Genomic DNA, 14,673 nt, shown 5'->3' with positions numbered 1-14,673 from the left:
TGACCTGGTGACCTGGTGACACCTTCAGTTCTTCAAAAATAAGTCATTATTGAATAACCTGTGTTGTTGTCAAAATGTCATGTTGTCACATTTTTTCAGAGAAGTTAATTAACCGAGTGACACATGGTGACGTAGTGACACCTTCAGTTATTCAAAAATAATTAATTATTGAATAACCTGAAAACATTAACGTAAACATTAACGTAAACATTTATTTCTGCAGTTCATCCATTACTTCATTACCTAATTAATTACAGACATAAAATATATTTAGTTCATTCGGTAAGCCCAGACCTTTGGGTCAAGCACATTCATTGAACTCTATACCATATGAATACAGTCATAAATGGTGGCATGTATTCTTTACTTTGTCCCGTTGTTTGTGTATATCCTGAAACGAAATGTGTATGGTTTCCTTCTCCCTGAGTGTCATCCCAGTAACAATTTATAGCAAACTTAACATCATCTTTAACATCATATCCTCGACCTTTTGTCATTCCTGACCAATCCCAATATCTATGCTTATGCCAACCTGCTTGAGATGTTCTCAAATCTACGTAGTGACTGTGTGCGGGTAAATTTTCACCTGAAATCGTTTTACTTCCCCCTGTTTCCTTTGAAGAGTTTGCACAATACAAAAACCTGTCAACTATTTGTTCCCATGCACCAACACCAAACATTACTTGAGGACCTCTTGCATCCATAGATGTATAAATAGAACCTACTGGGTTCATTAAATCAAACATATGAGATATTATAGGATTGTCTCTTTTGAACTTAAGATATAGTGTAACTATTTCAGGTTTCTTCTGGTTTGTGTCAGAATATTTTTTATAATATAATCTTATGTTTTCAGGGTAGGTAAAATCTTGACTATAATATTTATTTCTGTCATCTGTATAATAATATACTATTCTCGTTTTTTCTATTGCATTATATCTTTTATATCTATAATAATCTAAATATAATGTTAGTTTTTGTTCATCTACATGTGGTGTTCTGTCGTCATCTCCATAGTCATAATAATATGGTGCTGGAGCTGGGTCAGCCAACGTCATACCTGCCATTTCATAAACTCTTAAATATTTCTTTTGTTCGTCTCCATATAAGTTTAAGTAGCAGTTGTTGTCTAATGGAACTTTAACTTGTGTACCATTATTCTTTATATAGCCTACATACATTTCATTGTTATTTTTCGGAATGAGTTTATACTGTATACCATTTTTTAAGGAGTGTACAAACTCCCATCTAAAATATTTGTTTTCTTCATAGATAGAAACATCCCCAACAATAGTTTCAATATTTTTTGTTGTTCCTATCAAACTTTGGTATATTTCATCCACATAAGTTTTATCTGCCTTCTTATTTAACTCACTATCAACATATTCCTTATCTGCCTTCTTATTTAACTCACTATCAACATATTCCTTATCTGCCTTCTTATTTAACTCACTATCAACATATTCCTTATCTGCCTTCTTATTTAACTCACTATCAACATATTCCTTATCTACCTTCTTATTTAACTCATCGTTAACATAAGTTTTATCTGCCTTCTTATTTAACTCATCGTTAACATAAGTTTTATCTGCTTTAAGATCTAAACAGCCTGAAACCCACCCTGTATCAGCTTTAAATTTAAAAGTCTTCAATGTCCATTTATGATACCATTCAACCCTTTCTTTAATTTTTTCATATATTTCATTATCTTTTTCATCCACATATTCCTTATCTGCCTTCTTCATTATGTCGTTTAGGAAACCTTCTATGAATTCCTCATTTAAATTAAATCTTCCAATCTTCAAAACTTTAGGAAATGCATTTAATGCGTAATATCTCTGTTCTTCTGGTGGAATTGATGTTATATCATCCGTTATTCCTTTAATTTTTGAATTCATAAATAAAATTTCTTTTATATTTGATATCACTGCACCACCCTTGCAAACGAATTCGAAATGGTCATTTTTCAATACTATCTCCAAATCTCCATATTTCAACCTTTGCGTTTGTTCTGACGTCTTTGAATTATATGCATATATGGCGTATGTAATGGTCTGAGGGACCTGGGTGCTTTGTGCCTTAAGTTGCTGTGGTTGCTGTTGTTTAATCATTTATTATGATTTAAAAATAAATATTTAATCTGTTATCTCATCAGCTATTTTTTCTATTTGAAATTGCCATAATATTTCATTCATGAATTCTAAATCACAATCAAATAGGTCAGTTATTCTAAATTTAATATTTGATAAATCTTTTGAATGAAGAATAAATGAATTCCCGGATAATTGAAACGGATATGATAAAGAAAATGTGTTTAAGTTGATGGATAAAATGTTTTGTATTGATGGGTAAGAGTTAGGGTCTAATGTTTGATGTGAAAATCTCATTGGGGTATTAACTTTATCACATTTGATTAAAATGAAATTGGAACCAGTGTCAGAATACAAAACATCCCCAACATCTTTTTCAAAATTTAATATCCCCAACAATGAACGAAGATGAGGAGTACAAAATTTAATTTTCAGCGGGAATTTAATAAGGTTATTTATTTCATCAAGTTCAAAAAGTTTATCGGTTTTGATTTAAAATTTTCTTCATACCATACGATAAATGATTCATTTAAATAACTTAAAATCATGTTAATATCCCATTTCGCTATCACATTATTTATATACATATCATACGTTTTTTCAAGGTCATCTTTAATAAATGATATATAATCTGAAGGGTCTAAAAGAATGGGATTAAATTTACCACTCACAGAAACGAGAGTAACATTATAAATTCCGCTAACTGTTAAATTTAATTCACAACTATTATTCGAAATAATATTGATAATTGACATTTTTATTACGATTAAAAATATGGTAAAGCGTTATTTTCCAGTGATAAATAAAACTAGAATAAGATTACCTCAAGAATTCATAAATTCAACGAATAAGAAATTCATTCATGTTATAAATTTTAGTGTTTTCAGAAAATATGAGTCAATGTCATATTCATCAACAGGTTATATTTCACTTCATTCAAATTTAGTTCAATCAAACCCATATAATGACCATTTCATAAGATTTTCAGATGGTATTAAAAATGTAATTGATAGATTAAAATATGAACAGATTGACAATATCGAATTTTTGGAATTTTGGTTTAAATATCCCGATGGAAAAAAGATTGAAGTTAAAGATAAAGCTGATACTATAACAAAAACAATTACAATGACCGATCCAGATAGTGGGGAACAAAAAGAAATAAAACAAACGATAGAAACTGGTGAAAGGTCAATTATTATTGATTATGATTCAAAGGATTATTATTCGATAATGTTAATGCTTGAATATTAAATAGCCTTAACAAAGAATTTTTCAAGTGATATTTTATATTCATCAACTATTTTATTGTATATGTTATTATAAGTTAAATGTAGTTCAGTTGTTGCTCCGTTCTTTGATATCTTAATTGTGCTAATATCCTTTATAGGATTTATTTTTGCAACTGTTCCGCAGCATGAAACCTCATCATCTATGAAAAATTGAATCTTAACGTCTGAATCTTGAACATCACAAAGAATGGCGATAATGTGAATTAATGATTCATAAGGTAAAATAATTAAACCAGATTGGTCAATTAAATTTATTATTGAATCATAATTATTAATTATTATATCACGGTAAATTTTCATTATATTTCAGAATTAAATGTCACTTTATATGGCTCATTCTTTCGACTGGAATCGTAGATTCCTGGTTCTCGATGTTTTGATGAAAGAGGTGGGGTATGTTGGATAAGTGGGAATTTCAACGGGTTCTTTACCGGGTTCAGATAAAATGATTGGGTCTTCATCTTCTTTATTTTGCTCCTCCTCTTTCTTTGGTAAGTCACGAGTTAATAAATGGACTGTGTTGCTGACCTTGTTAATTCAGGACTAACATTAACTTTAACATTTTGAATAATTCGTGATTTATCATCATTTACGTTATAACCAACCGTAATCTCTGCTTTTGCGTTTGTGTTCTTTTGACTTGTGAAACGTCTTCTCATTTATAATTGAATAAAAAAAGAAAAATATATTTAAAGTTTTATTTAGTTGTTACGGTAATATCCCAAGGTTCATCCTTGTTTGCTTATACTTTCTTTGTAACTGCACCAATTATGTTATTGATAATGATTTGAGTTTCTCCAGTCTTATTTTATCATTTACAATATCTTTAATCATTTCATTACATGCATTCTTAAAACCATCTGATTTTTCTAATTTACGTCTATCACTTTCTTTAATTAAATCAAAGTTATAACCTTGTTGAGAATAAAGTGGTTTCTTTATCAATCCTTGAACGCTCTGAAAGTGAAGATGAAGAAATTCTTGCCACTTGAATTGGTTTAAATTCTGCTTTCATTGCTTCTTTCTGTTCATTGAACACTGGATCGAATAAAGCAACTTTAAAGAATTTCTTAGCTGGAATTTCAGGTCTCAAATTTGCATATTGACCATCAAACTGATTAACATATTGAGGTAATCCGTTTGGTCCTTCTTCAATAGCGTTTAATTCTTCATTGAAATAAGAATATGGATTATGACGGTATGAATTAATTGGACCATCTTTACTGTCTCCGATATGTTGTTTAACAGCTTTTCCATTTTCATCAAATTGCATAGTATAACGTTCATTATATGCTTTACGTTTAGGATAATCCGTCATTGTTAATTTATACCCATTTATGACTTTAATATTTCCTTGACCATCAGTAACGAAAACTTCATTTATACCATCAGGTTTTCCATTTGGACCCGTAATGTCTGCTTCATGTGCTTCCCAATTTGGTCCATGACGTTTGGCATATGCTTGAGCTTCTGGTAATGTTAAAACGTTTCTCATTTGTTTAACATCCTTTTGAAGACCGTCAACAATATGAACTAATTCTTTCATTCCATCAGGAACTTTCATAGTTCTATTATATGCACCCCTTTTGTTTGTCCCTTGTTTTAATGGAACCTGTAGAAGATTTGCTATTTCTGTCATGTTTAATTATAAATAAAAAATAAAAATTAATTATAAAAAGTTAATCAAATTTAACACATCCTTTATTTAAATCAACTATTATTTTTCCATGTTCTCCTAATTGTTGATATTGTGTGTAAAGTTCATTAATGCTCATTGGTAAATTCACTTGATAAAGCATAACGTTCAACTGTTGACGACTAAAACCACTGAAAATGAAAAGTGTTGATAGATTTGATTTAATGTTTGTGCTTAATGCTTTAAAGTATTGAACAGCCATAAAGAATGAACATTGAATATGTCGACATTGAGTTAATAATTGATTAAAATATGATTTCTCATTAGTTATTAGTTTTGATTTCACGGCATCATCTAGAAAAATTAGTGAATGCAAAAATTCTTTATCAAAATTTGAAATAGAAAGTGTTTCAAATAATTCATCCCTTTGTTTATCAATAATTTTATCCTCTAATCCTTGCTTCTTGATTGTATTATATAATTCTTTATACATTAAAAAGTTTTTTAAATAATCTTCTGCTTCTTCTTGTGATAAATAAATAATTGGAATTTTGATTAAATGCTTTAAAGATTCAAATGTATCATCTGAAGGTGAACCTGAACGGTTGATATAAATTAACACGTGTGAATGGGGGGAAGTGTTAGCAATAATGATAATTTGTTTTAATATCGTTAATGTTTTACCTTTATTCTGTTTACCAATTGCTGCAGTGATTGAATTTAAATAACATTCAGAATATGGAATTTTCATTAATTTTTCCTTAGATAGAGCATTTCTATTATCACTCAATGCTTCATTAATCATATCATCTATGTAGGTATTATATACATCTGTTAATTCTTCATAAGGAGTGGATGAATTTAAATCCATTTAATCAAAAATAAATTTATAATTTTAAACATTTCTATTCATCAATATTTCATCATATGAACTTCTATACTGTGGTGGTGTACCTGTTGGATGATATTTCAAACCTTCGTCCGGTGTCCATGTCCAATACGTAGTCCTAGTAAACCAAACCTGAGGAGGATTTGTCACCTTTGAACAGTAAGTGTCATTTTCACCCTGAATGATTGGATAAGCTTTCACTTGTACTGTAACTTGTGAGTTGAAAGTTTCTAATCCATCAAAGAATATACCCGCCCCATCACGTTGAACTGGAATAGTGCATAAGAATGAAGTTTGGTCTTTCCATGTTCTAGCTAATGGTGTGCCATCATCTGCATTCAGTGGTCTAGTTAATGAGTCCTCGTATTCTTCCGTGCATTCATTCACTCCATCTAAATCAGAAGCTTGAAGCATACGTGTAAAGAATATGTCACCCACTGTGGTCATCGCTTGATCGGGGAAGTTTCTGGAATCTATAGTGACCTGAAGACCTCGAAGCATTGGATTTTCTAAAACTGTTCTTTGCATTGCATTCTTCGGAAATGTTAACACAACATCTGTAACATTATGAAGAGCGTATGAGAAATCTGAGCTAATACCTTCAGGAGAGATGCAACCTCCATTTAGTGAACGAACGTCAATATGTTGAGCTGGAATCATGAATGGATCTTCCTTACTGAATAAACGTGGTATTGCTTTAACTGATTCTTCAATTAAACCGTATCCTGGTGTAATGCATTTATCCTCTAAAACTTCCATCTTTGTGCATGAAATAATAACGCTATCAACTGTTGCGTCAGCAGATGTAGCGGCTAAGCTTGTAATTAATTTGGCAGGAAGTCCGATTTGTTGGAATTTGCGATCATATTTATAAACATGATTCATAATCTTTTCATAATTTTCATCAGTTATCTTTTCATAAACATAATTTTGTAAATCAGCAACTCTTAACGGGTCAACCTGACAAAATACTAAAGTATCCCTGAAAACATAATATTTAAGAATGATTTCACCAAATGATTTAGGATAATCATCGAACGCCTGAAATGCTAACAAATCATTTACCGGAATAATCATATCAAAAGTGACATCAACTTCTTCATTTGCTTTCTTGAAAACTTCTGAAGGGTCAATATATTTACCACATACTGAGTTATCATATTTTTGAACATTATTATATAACGAATGAACAAACTTTTTAACTTTCCTTTCTGATTTTGGTTTATATGTTGCAAATGCAAAAGATTCACGGGCGCAATCCATCTGAAGATAACCGGCATCACCTCTTTCAGTTTCTACTTCTAATTGTTTAAAGCTTTGATTTGATGATTTGTAACCAACGAATAAACGCATGCATTTAAAAGCGGCATCACATGTGAAAGCTTTATTTGAAACTAGAGTTGCTTTAACTTTGCGTTTAATATATGTGTCACCTAATTGGTTCACATCATGAGCCGGATTTGTAATTCTTAAATGAGTTTGTTTATCATCAAAATATGGAGCATCAGAGTCATTGCATGAACTTTCAAGTTCTCTATAATATCTTCTACCGTCATTCTTTGCGAATATTTCATTTATCTTTTTGAATGAATGAAACACATTTCCATTAATTGGTTTAGTGTTTGGCACTAAATAGTTAGTCGTCATATTAATAATAAAAAAATCAAAATTAAAAGATGAAAATGAATTTTTAATTTTAATGAAATAATCAACTATGGCTGCAGGTATATTTAAGAAACTGTGGGATAGAGTAAAAAGAGGGGCGAGTAAAGTTTGGGAAACATTGAAGAAGGGAGCAAATTGGATATTTAAGAATAAAGAAGCAATTAGTGACGTTGCTGAATCAATAACGCCAAAAGCCGCCCCAATAAGAGAAGTTTTAAATAAAGGAGAAAAAGTTTATCAAAGACTACAACCAATACTAAGATAAAAATAATATTTATTTATTTTTCCACTATCTACCTCCTATTTTATTAAGTATTCCTTCAGCTATTCCACCAATTGCGTTACCTGCTTGTGCTCCCATCGCCGGATTACCTGCTTTAGTACCTAATACTCCACCTATGATAGTTCCTGCCGTTTTCGCTACTGGTGCCAAAAAGTTTGCAACGGGTTTAATAATCTTTTTATGAACCCAACCCGCAGCTTTCTTAATTCCTTCCCATAATTTTTTAAAGAATCCTGCAGCCATTTCTGATTTAATATTAATTAAAAAATATATTTCATCACTTATATTCTAATTTTTATTTAATGATAAATGAAACCAATTTTAAAAATAAATGAAACAGAGGAGGAAGAAATAAATGAAAGTGAAAATGTTCAACAAAAAATAAACGTTGTTAAACCAATTACTGAAATAAAAATTTTTTCATCTGTTGAAGAATTTAATGACTATTATGCTAATAATAAAAAATTATTTGAAGAATTGACAACGTGTAAATTGAATAAAATGTTTAAAGTTGATGGATTCAAAATTTCAAAAATAAAAGGAGTGGTTAGTTTGAAATCTATTCCTCAATCAAGAATCACCTCATTAATGAAAATAGATGATTTAACAAAAAGAATAGAATAGATTGAAGAAAGAATGAATCAAATAATTGATTTCATAAATCATGACTCGTTGAGCCCGGGTCCTTAAAGCCCATCACTGAGTTCAAGGTTATATTCATCAAATATTTCATTATTAAATGCAACTTCTGCTAGTTTATTTATTTTTTCAATACGATCATTTGAAAGTCTATCGTTTAATTTTTTCTGAAGTTTTTCATTTTCTAGTTCTGAAACTTTATTTGGATGATATGTAAATTCATGAAATTCTTTGGCCTCGGTTTTGATCATTAATTTACAAAGAACTTTTGTGGTTGGAATTCGTTTGAACCATTTATTAGTTATATTCGTTATATATTCAATATCTGGAATTAATTTCCAAATTTTTGCATTTTCAATTAATTTATTATCAAATGCAAAAGCAGTGGGTTTAATATTATGTTTACCTTTATAATATAAACTTTCTACATAATCATCGAAATAAACATCTACTTGTTTAACATTTTCAAGAATTGGTGAAAGAGCATCCATTAATTGATTGACGGTTACGAATCTTGATCCACTCATTTTCTTACGAATTAAAAAAATAAATTATTCAAAAATTTTTAAAATCTGCTATTCGGAAGTATGTTCAAAAATCATTCAATTATGTGAGAATTCTTACGATTACAAAAAAAGTCACACAACCCGCATCATATACTACTATAATTTGATCGTTTTTTAAAATACAATTATTTTTGATGATTTGCAAGAATCTTTGAAAAGAATATAATATAGGTTCTATTTTTGTAAAATTTATCCAAATCATGTATTACATAAATTACGATTAAAACGATGAAAGAACCAAAAAGTGTGTTTTGTGTTTTGTTGTTGCGTGTTGGATGCGGGATCCTGTTATTTCCGAAATCGACAAAAAATTTGGAAATTTAATTTCCGAAATCGAAATTATATTAATGTTTTTAATATTCTTATATCAAAAGGATTAAAGTTCATTAAGAGAAAAACAATTCTTCTTCTTCAATCTATTGGCGCATTTATTTCTACACGCCAATAAGGAAGGGAAAATTATAAGACACCATGGTGTCTTCAAAACGCTAATTTTTGATATTTTTAACAACCCTATTAGAGATTTTTTCAACCTTCAACGATATATGTTGTCTATATCAGACCTCCTTTCTTTTTGATACTTAACATTGTTCCTAAATCTTAGCCGTTAAGGCTGTTCTGAAAATATTTTTTTTCGAAAAAATTCGAAAAAAATTCTTAAAATTCAAAAATCCCTTAATTCCTGAGGATTTTGGAAAAAAGTTTTTACATGAACATGTGTATATTATATGAAGTATATTGATAAGGTAAAAATCAAATTTTATTGCATATTCATCGAGAAAATAAACTAACGAATTGCTTTCTATTTAGAAAGTGAATAAAATGAAGACTTCGTTTTGAAAATATAGTTTTGATATACTTAGATAAGGTTATACACTTTAACCGAGCAGTACACTATTTCTTGAGTTCGATCAAAACCATTTTGACGTTTATTCAAAATTTCAATTGATTTATTTCGCTCTTAATTTTTGAATGTTTAAATTAGAACTCAATTTTTTATGTGAATAATGATTTTGGAATCTTTGAGTGTATAGTGTAATTCATAAATGGTCAAAGTGAATTTGAATAGATTCAAACATCATAGAAAAGCCAAGATGTAAACAGGTTAATTCATTTTTGAATATAGTTTTGATATCTACACGTGCATTCTTTGAGAAAATCATTATATGGAATAGCTTTGAATAAATAATAGCTAAGATTGCTGAAAAACAAAAAGTAGAATGTAAATTTTGATCGGATTTTTGACAATTTTGGTTGAAACTTCATATAGTTTTATTAGACAAATATCGACTTGAAGTCCTAGATAGTAGATTTTTGCCAGCAATATTCCATACAGACGTTAATGAAAATGGAGATTTCCACTGGAATAATAATGATAAGTCTTTCATCAGTATCATTATATATCTTATACTAATCAAAAAGAGAATATTTGTAAAGCACCGCTGGTCTAATGGTAGAATTTCACCTTGCCAAGGTGGGGGTCCGGGCGGTGCAATCATTTTTAAATTTTTATTCAAACATATTTTTTTGCTAATGATATTCTCTGCATAATCTTCTTAACATCATTATATAGATATTTGTGTTTTTGACAGTTAATTCGTTTTATTTAAAAGAAAATATTAAAAAATTAATAGTTCATTTGTTATAACAAACAAAATATATATGTTTATTCAAAATGATGAGTGTCACTCATCTTCTTGATCCATTTTTCGGATCAATTCAATAATTTCTTGATACACTTGATCTCTTGGATTAAATGAATAAATTGCTTCAGATATTGTTTCACTATTAAATATAGCGCACTTCCAGTCATCCATTTGATTTGCGCTTGCAACTTCTAAAATTCTATAAATTGCATCGATAAAGTAAGTGATTTGTCTTGGCATTGAATCAATACAAAGCTCTATAAAGTCAATAACTCCGTTATCAATCATGTACATCATCAATTCCAAATTTCTTGTTGAGTCAATAAAAGAAAGAACGCAATTTGTAAGGTCTTCTTTGATCTTGTATGAGTAACTTCCTTTGGCCATTTCAAATATTTTATCAAACCACCCAGATTCAAAGAAAATCTTAGTATATTTTTCATCATCTGTTTTTGCATATTGAATTGCAGTTGCAAAGAAATAGCATGCATCTCCTAGGAATTTGCTGTCATCTGTGATGAATTGGAAGCAATAATTCATTAATCTTTCAAATTTTGAATCATCATAACGAAAAGTCTGCATTTTCAAGAGATAATTATGGAAATAGATTAATGATGCAGAGTTTAGATCTGAATCTGGAGGGAATGACAGCAAAAAATTGAAAAGATCATCATTTTCAATATATTTTTGTGTAAGATACTGAGCAGCGATCTGAATCTTGCCGATATTTATTATAAACTTTCCAAGGATGCCTTCTTCTGTGCATGATCCTAATAATTCGACAAGTTTGTCAGCAATATTTAAATATTTTTCTACTTCATCATTTGCATTGTATAATGTAAGTACTCTGATCAAATGTATGAGTAGTTGGATGTTCTCATTGGTATAATTGCTTAATAATTCAATGATTCTCTGACAAAAATTGTTATCCATTAAGAATAAAAAGACTCTTCGAAATTCAGTGTCATGGTTGTACTTTGTTGAATCATAATAAAGTAAATCTTCAAGTAATACTAATGATCCTTCTTCTGGGAAAAGTTGATATAAAAATTCATGAAAATTGTATTTATAAATGAGATCATAGTAAAGTCCAAAGTCATTAATGATCTGATGGAATAAGTTGAAAACTCTTAAACGAAAATCAGGATCAGGATTTTGTTGTGGATCAAGTAATGCAATGAGGTTAGGAAGAAACACGTCATATTCACTTATGAATTTCTTGTAATTCAAATAATGTTCGACTTTTTCAAAATTTTCTGGAATATTGCAATTTTCTAAGGCTGACATGAATTCTTCTTTAGAAATTTCTGGTCCAATCGTGGTTTGCTCCACATCTCTCGCTGTCACTCTCATATCATTTGAAGAGTCTCGGTCAATTTCACGCTGGGAAATCATAAAATTTTGGCACTTTTATTTGGGAAAGAATTTACATTGAGCGATCAATGGAGAATCAAATGAATCCGAAGCTAGCTCAAATATTTAATGAACGCGGCATGCCATTACCCACAGAAGATCCTCCAAAAAATGCAATCGAAACTGATTTTAATATTAAAGAGTCAGGAATCATTAAAAAATGCGAATCTTTAGAAGAAAACAGCGATTTATCAAACGGTGACTTTGCACGTTTACGTCATCACTACTTAAATCAAGATATCGTAAATGATAAAACTAAAGATATTCAAAAACAGCTCAATGAGATAGAAAATTTATTGGAAAATGGAACAGAATCTGATATAGAGCAATTATACAAACAGAGACATGAATGGCGGAAAACAATTAAAGAAAATCGAGGAGAAGCAAAGATATGTTGCGTTGAAGATTGTATCAATACAGTTGTTCCGTCGTCATTATATTGTGCTAATCATATTTTACGTGATCCTAACCAGAAAGCATATCAGAAATGTGAAAAATGCAATAGGCCATATATTGCAGCTATTGGTTGTCTCTCTTGCAAAGAATAAAGTTGTAAACATGTTTGTTATATTTCATATTTGATTATTTTTATTTTTAAAAAAATATGAACTCTTACGGTTCTAAATTCAAAAAATATATTGCAATTTTATGTGAAAATACTATTGGTGAAGTTATATTCGTTTAATACACAATATTGTTCTGAATCAAAGGATTATAACATCTTGAACCATATTCAGCTCATACAAATGCACCATTTTTATTCGATCATATTTTTAATGATTTCATTCATCTGTGGAATAATTTTAAGGGTGCACACGAGAGGATCATGTAAACTTCAGAATTTAGAACCTTATTTTTAGGCATTATCTTGGCTACCTATTTAGGCTCGAAAAGCAAAAAATATCAAAAAATACAACTTGACTCCATTATGACCCTTTCATGGAGGTAGTTTTTATCCGCTAGTATTTTCCCTTTGAATCTCTTTACAATTCGAAATCAAATTCAAATCTCAGTAGAAGAAAGGAAGAATCGACTTACTACAGTTGTAATACGAATAAATACATATATTTAATTATTTTTATTTACATAATAATTGTTTGAAGCTCATATTCCAACAAATTTTTAAATAAAAACATTAAAATGTTGAAAATGTTCATATATTTTAATAGGGTTTTGGCACTTTATTGAGGAATTACTGCATACATAGTCGAACTGAACTTGATATTTTGAAATTTAAATTATTTATCAAAATTAAAATTTAACTTGAAATTTATAATTATTTAGTCATATTTTGCATAATTCTAAGTAGATTTTGTAAAAAATCAAGAAAGAAAATTTTAACGTGCTTTATTTTTTCTTTTTTATAATAATACATATTATTATATAATTAACATATTCATAATGTTTCACCCTTTCAAAAATATAATCCTCCTCCTCGCAAATAAACGTACATACGGGTGGCCTCTTTTTTCAAAAAATTAAAATTTGAAATTTTGGGCTCAAATATTAGAGATTTTTTCAACCTTCAACGATATATGTTGTCTATATCAGACCTCCTTTCTTTTTGATACTTAACATTGTTCCTAAATCTTAGCCGTTAAGGCTGTTCTGAAAATATTTTTTTTCGAAAAAATTCGAAAAAAATTCTTAAAATTCAAAAATCCCTTAATTCCTGAGGATTTTGGAAAAAAGTTTTTACATGAACATGTGTATATTATATGAAGTATATTGATAAGGTAAAAATCAAATTTTATTGCATATTCATCGAGAAAATAAACTAATGAATCCCTCAAAATTGAGAGGGTAATCCTCCTCCTCTCAAATAAACGTACATACGGGTGCACCCTTAATTTTCAATATAATTGATGCATTTCAATCATACATATTTATTTTTCGTTGTGTCTTTCAATAACAATAGCAATGCATCTATATATAGAATTGATACCTCATAACTATATACTCAATAAGAAATAAAATATTGATCTTATAATAAGGATAAAACACTTAATAATTAGTATTTTTATTAAATTAATAACAAGTAATGATGATATATCAAATTATTTTTTATACCGGTTGTTTGGAAAACGATGAAATTTTTAAAAATTTGCCTTATTATGAGAAATAATAAAATGAGATTGTGGCGATCAATACATGATAATTTTTGAGTTTATTTGATTTCACTATCATTCAATATTCTATTCGGCATGTCGATCAAATTCAACAAGGTTATTTCAACTTCGATGTACCATGAGGTTATATCATTGATTAAATCATCATAATGAGTGAAAATCGTTTTGGTTAATTTTGATTCCGTCTCAATTCAAAAATTGAATATTTTTGTGAAGATCAATGGAATCAATAATATTTTTATTTACAAAAACACATTTAATTTATTAGATCGCATGAATATTCTGCCAAACCTGCCCATTCTCTGGGAATACTACAAAAAGATTCCTGTAAAATAATATTGTAAAGTCGAAAACGTAAACAAAGAAATCAAGATTATTTTAAAAACAAGATGATGGAAACTGGTAGCTGGATAGATAGATAGATA

The 14,673-nt window shown here is 29.2% G+C and overlaps 5 protein-coding genes, 1 non-coding gene and 1 pseudogene across 7 annotated transcripts, besides 2 other annotated features; 2 read left to right on the top strand and 5 right to left on the bottom strand.

Moving 5' to 3' along the window:
• Positions 1 to 5,763: part of a mobile genetic element that runs on past the window's edge.
• Positions 312 to 2,111, bottom strand: TVAGG3_0845450 (phage tail repeat-like family; the record flags this gene model as incomplete). Its single annotated transcript, XM_051249036.1, has 1 exon — positions 312 to 2,111. One exon carries the CDS (start codon positions 2,109 to 2,111, stop codon positions 312 to 314), a length of 1,800 nt encoding a protein of 599 aa, XP_051084511.1.
• TVAGG3_0845440 lies at positions 4,125 to 5,021 on the bottom strand (annotated as a pseudogene). Its single transcript has one exon. A coding segment is annotated over exon 1 (897 nt).
• Positions 5,764 to 5,913: 150 nt separating the features above from the next.
• On the bottom strand, positions 5,914 to 7,554 carry TVAGG3_0845420 (uncharacterized protein; the record flags this gene model as incomplete). The annotated part of the gene is made up of 1 exon (XM_051249035.1): positions 5,914 to 7,554. One exon carries the CDS (start codon positions 7,552 to 7,554, stop codon positions 5,914 to 5,916), a length of 1,641 nt encoding a protein of 546 aa, XP_051084510.1.
• Positions 7,555 to 7,861: 307 nt separating this feature from the next.
• Positions 7,862 to 8,098, bottom strand: TVAGG3_0845410 (N-acetylmuramoyl-l-alanine amidase family; the record flags this gene model as incomplete). Its single annotated transcript, XM_001327633.1, has 1 exon — positions 7,862 to 8,098. The coding sequence occupies one exon, from the start codon at positions 8,096 to 8,098 to the stop codon at positions 7,862 to 7,864; it is 237 nt and encodes a 78-aa protein (XP_001327668.1).
• Positions 8,099 to 10,496: 2,398 nt separating this feature from the next.
• Positions 10,497 to 10,547, top strand: TVAGG3_0845400. Its single transcript has one exon. It is a non-coding gene; the product is annotated as a tRNA-Gly (tRNA).
• A 198-nt stretch (positions 10,548 to 10,745) lies between these two features.
• TVAGG3_0845390 (armadillo (ARM) repeat-containing protein family) lies at positions 10,746 to 12,101 on the bottom strand (the record flags this gene model as incomplete). The annotated part of the gene is made up of 1 exon (XM_001327634.1): positions 10,746 to 12,101. The coding sequence occupies one exon, from the start codon at positions 12,099 to 12,101 to the stop codon at positions 10,746 to 10,748; it is 1,356 nt and encodes a 451-aa protein (XP_001327669.1).
• A 33-nt stretch (positions 12,102 to 12,134) lies between these two features.
• TVAGG3_0845380 (putative DNA-binding domain family) lies at positions 12,135 to 12,672 on the top strand (the record flags this gene model as incomplete). Its single annotated transcript, XM_001327635.1, has 1 exon — positions 12,149 to 12,667. The coding sequence occupies one exon, from the start codon at positions 12,149 to 12,151 to the stop codon at positions 12,665 to 12,667; it is 519 nt and encodes a 172-aa protein (XP_001327670.1).
• A 254-nt stretch (positions 12,673 to 12,926) lies between these two features.
• Positions 12,927 to 13,965: a mobile genetic element.
• Positions 13,966 to 14,673: the final 708 nt, after the last annotated feature.

Source organism: Trichomonas vaginalis, chromosome VI, assembly GCF_026262505.1.
Source record: "Trichomonas vaginalis G3 chromosome VI, whole genome shotgun sequence".
Taxonomy (NCBI): Eukaryota; Parabasalia; order Trichomonadida; family Trichomonadidae; genus Trichomonas; species Trichomonas vaginalis.
Note: the sequence above shows the minus strand (reverse complement) of the source record. Positions and strands in the feature narration are given on the sequence as shown.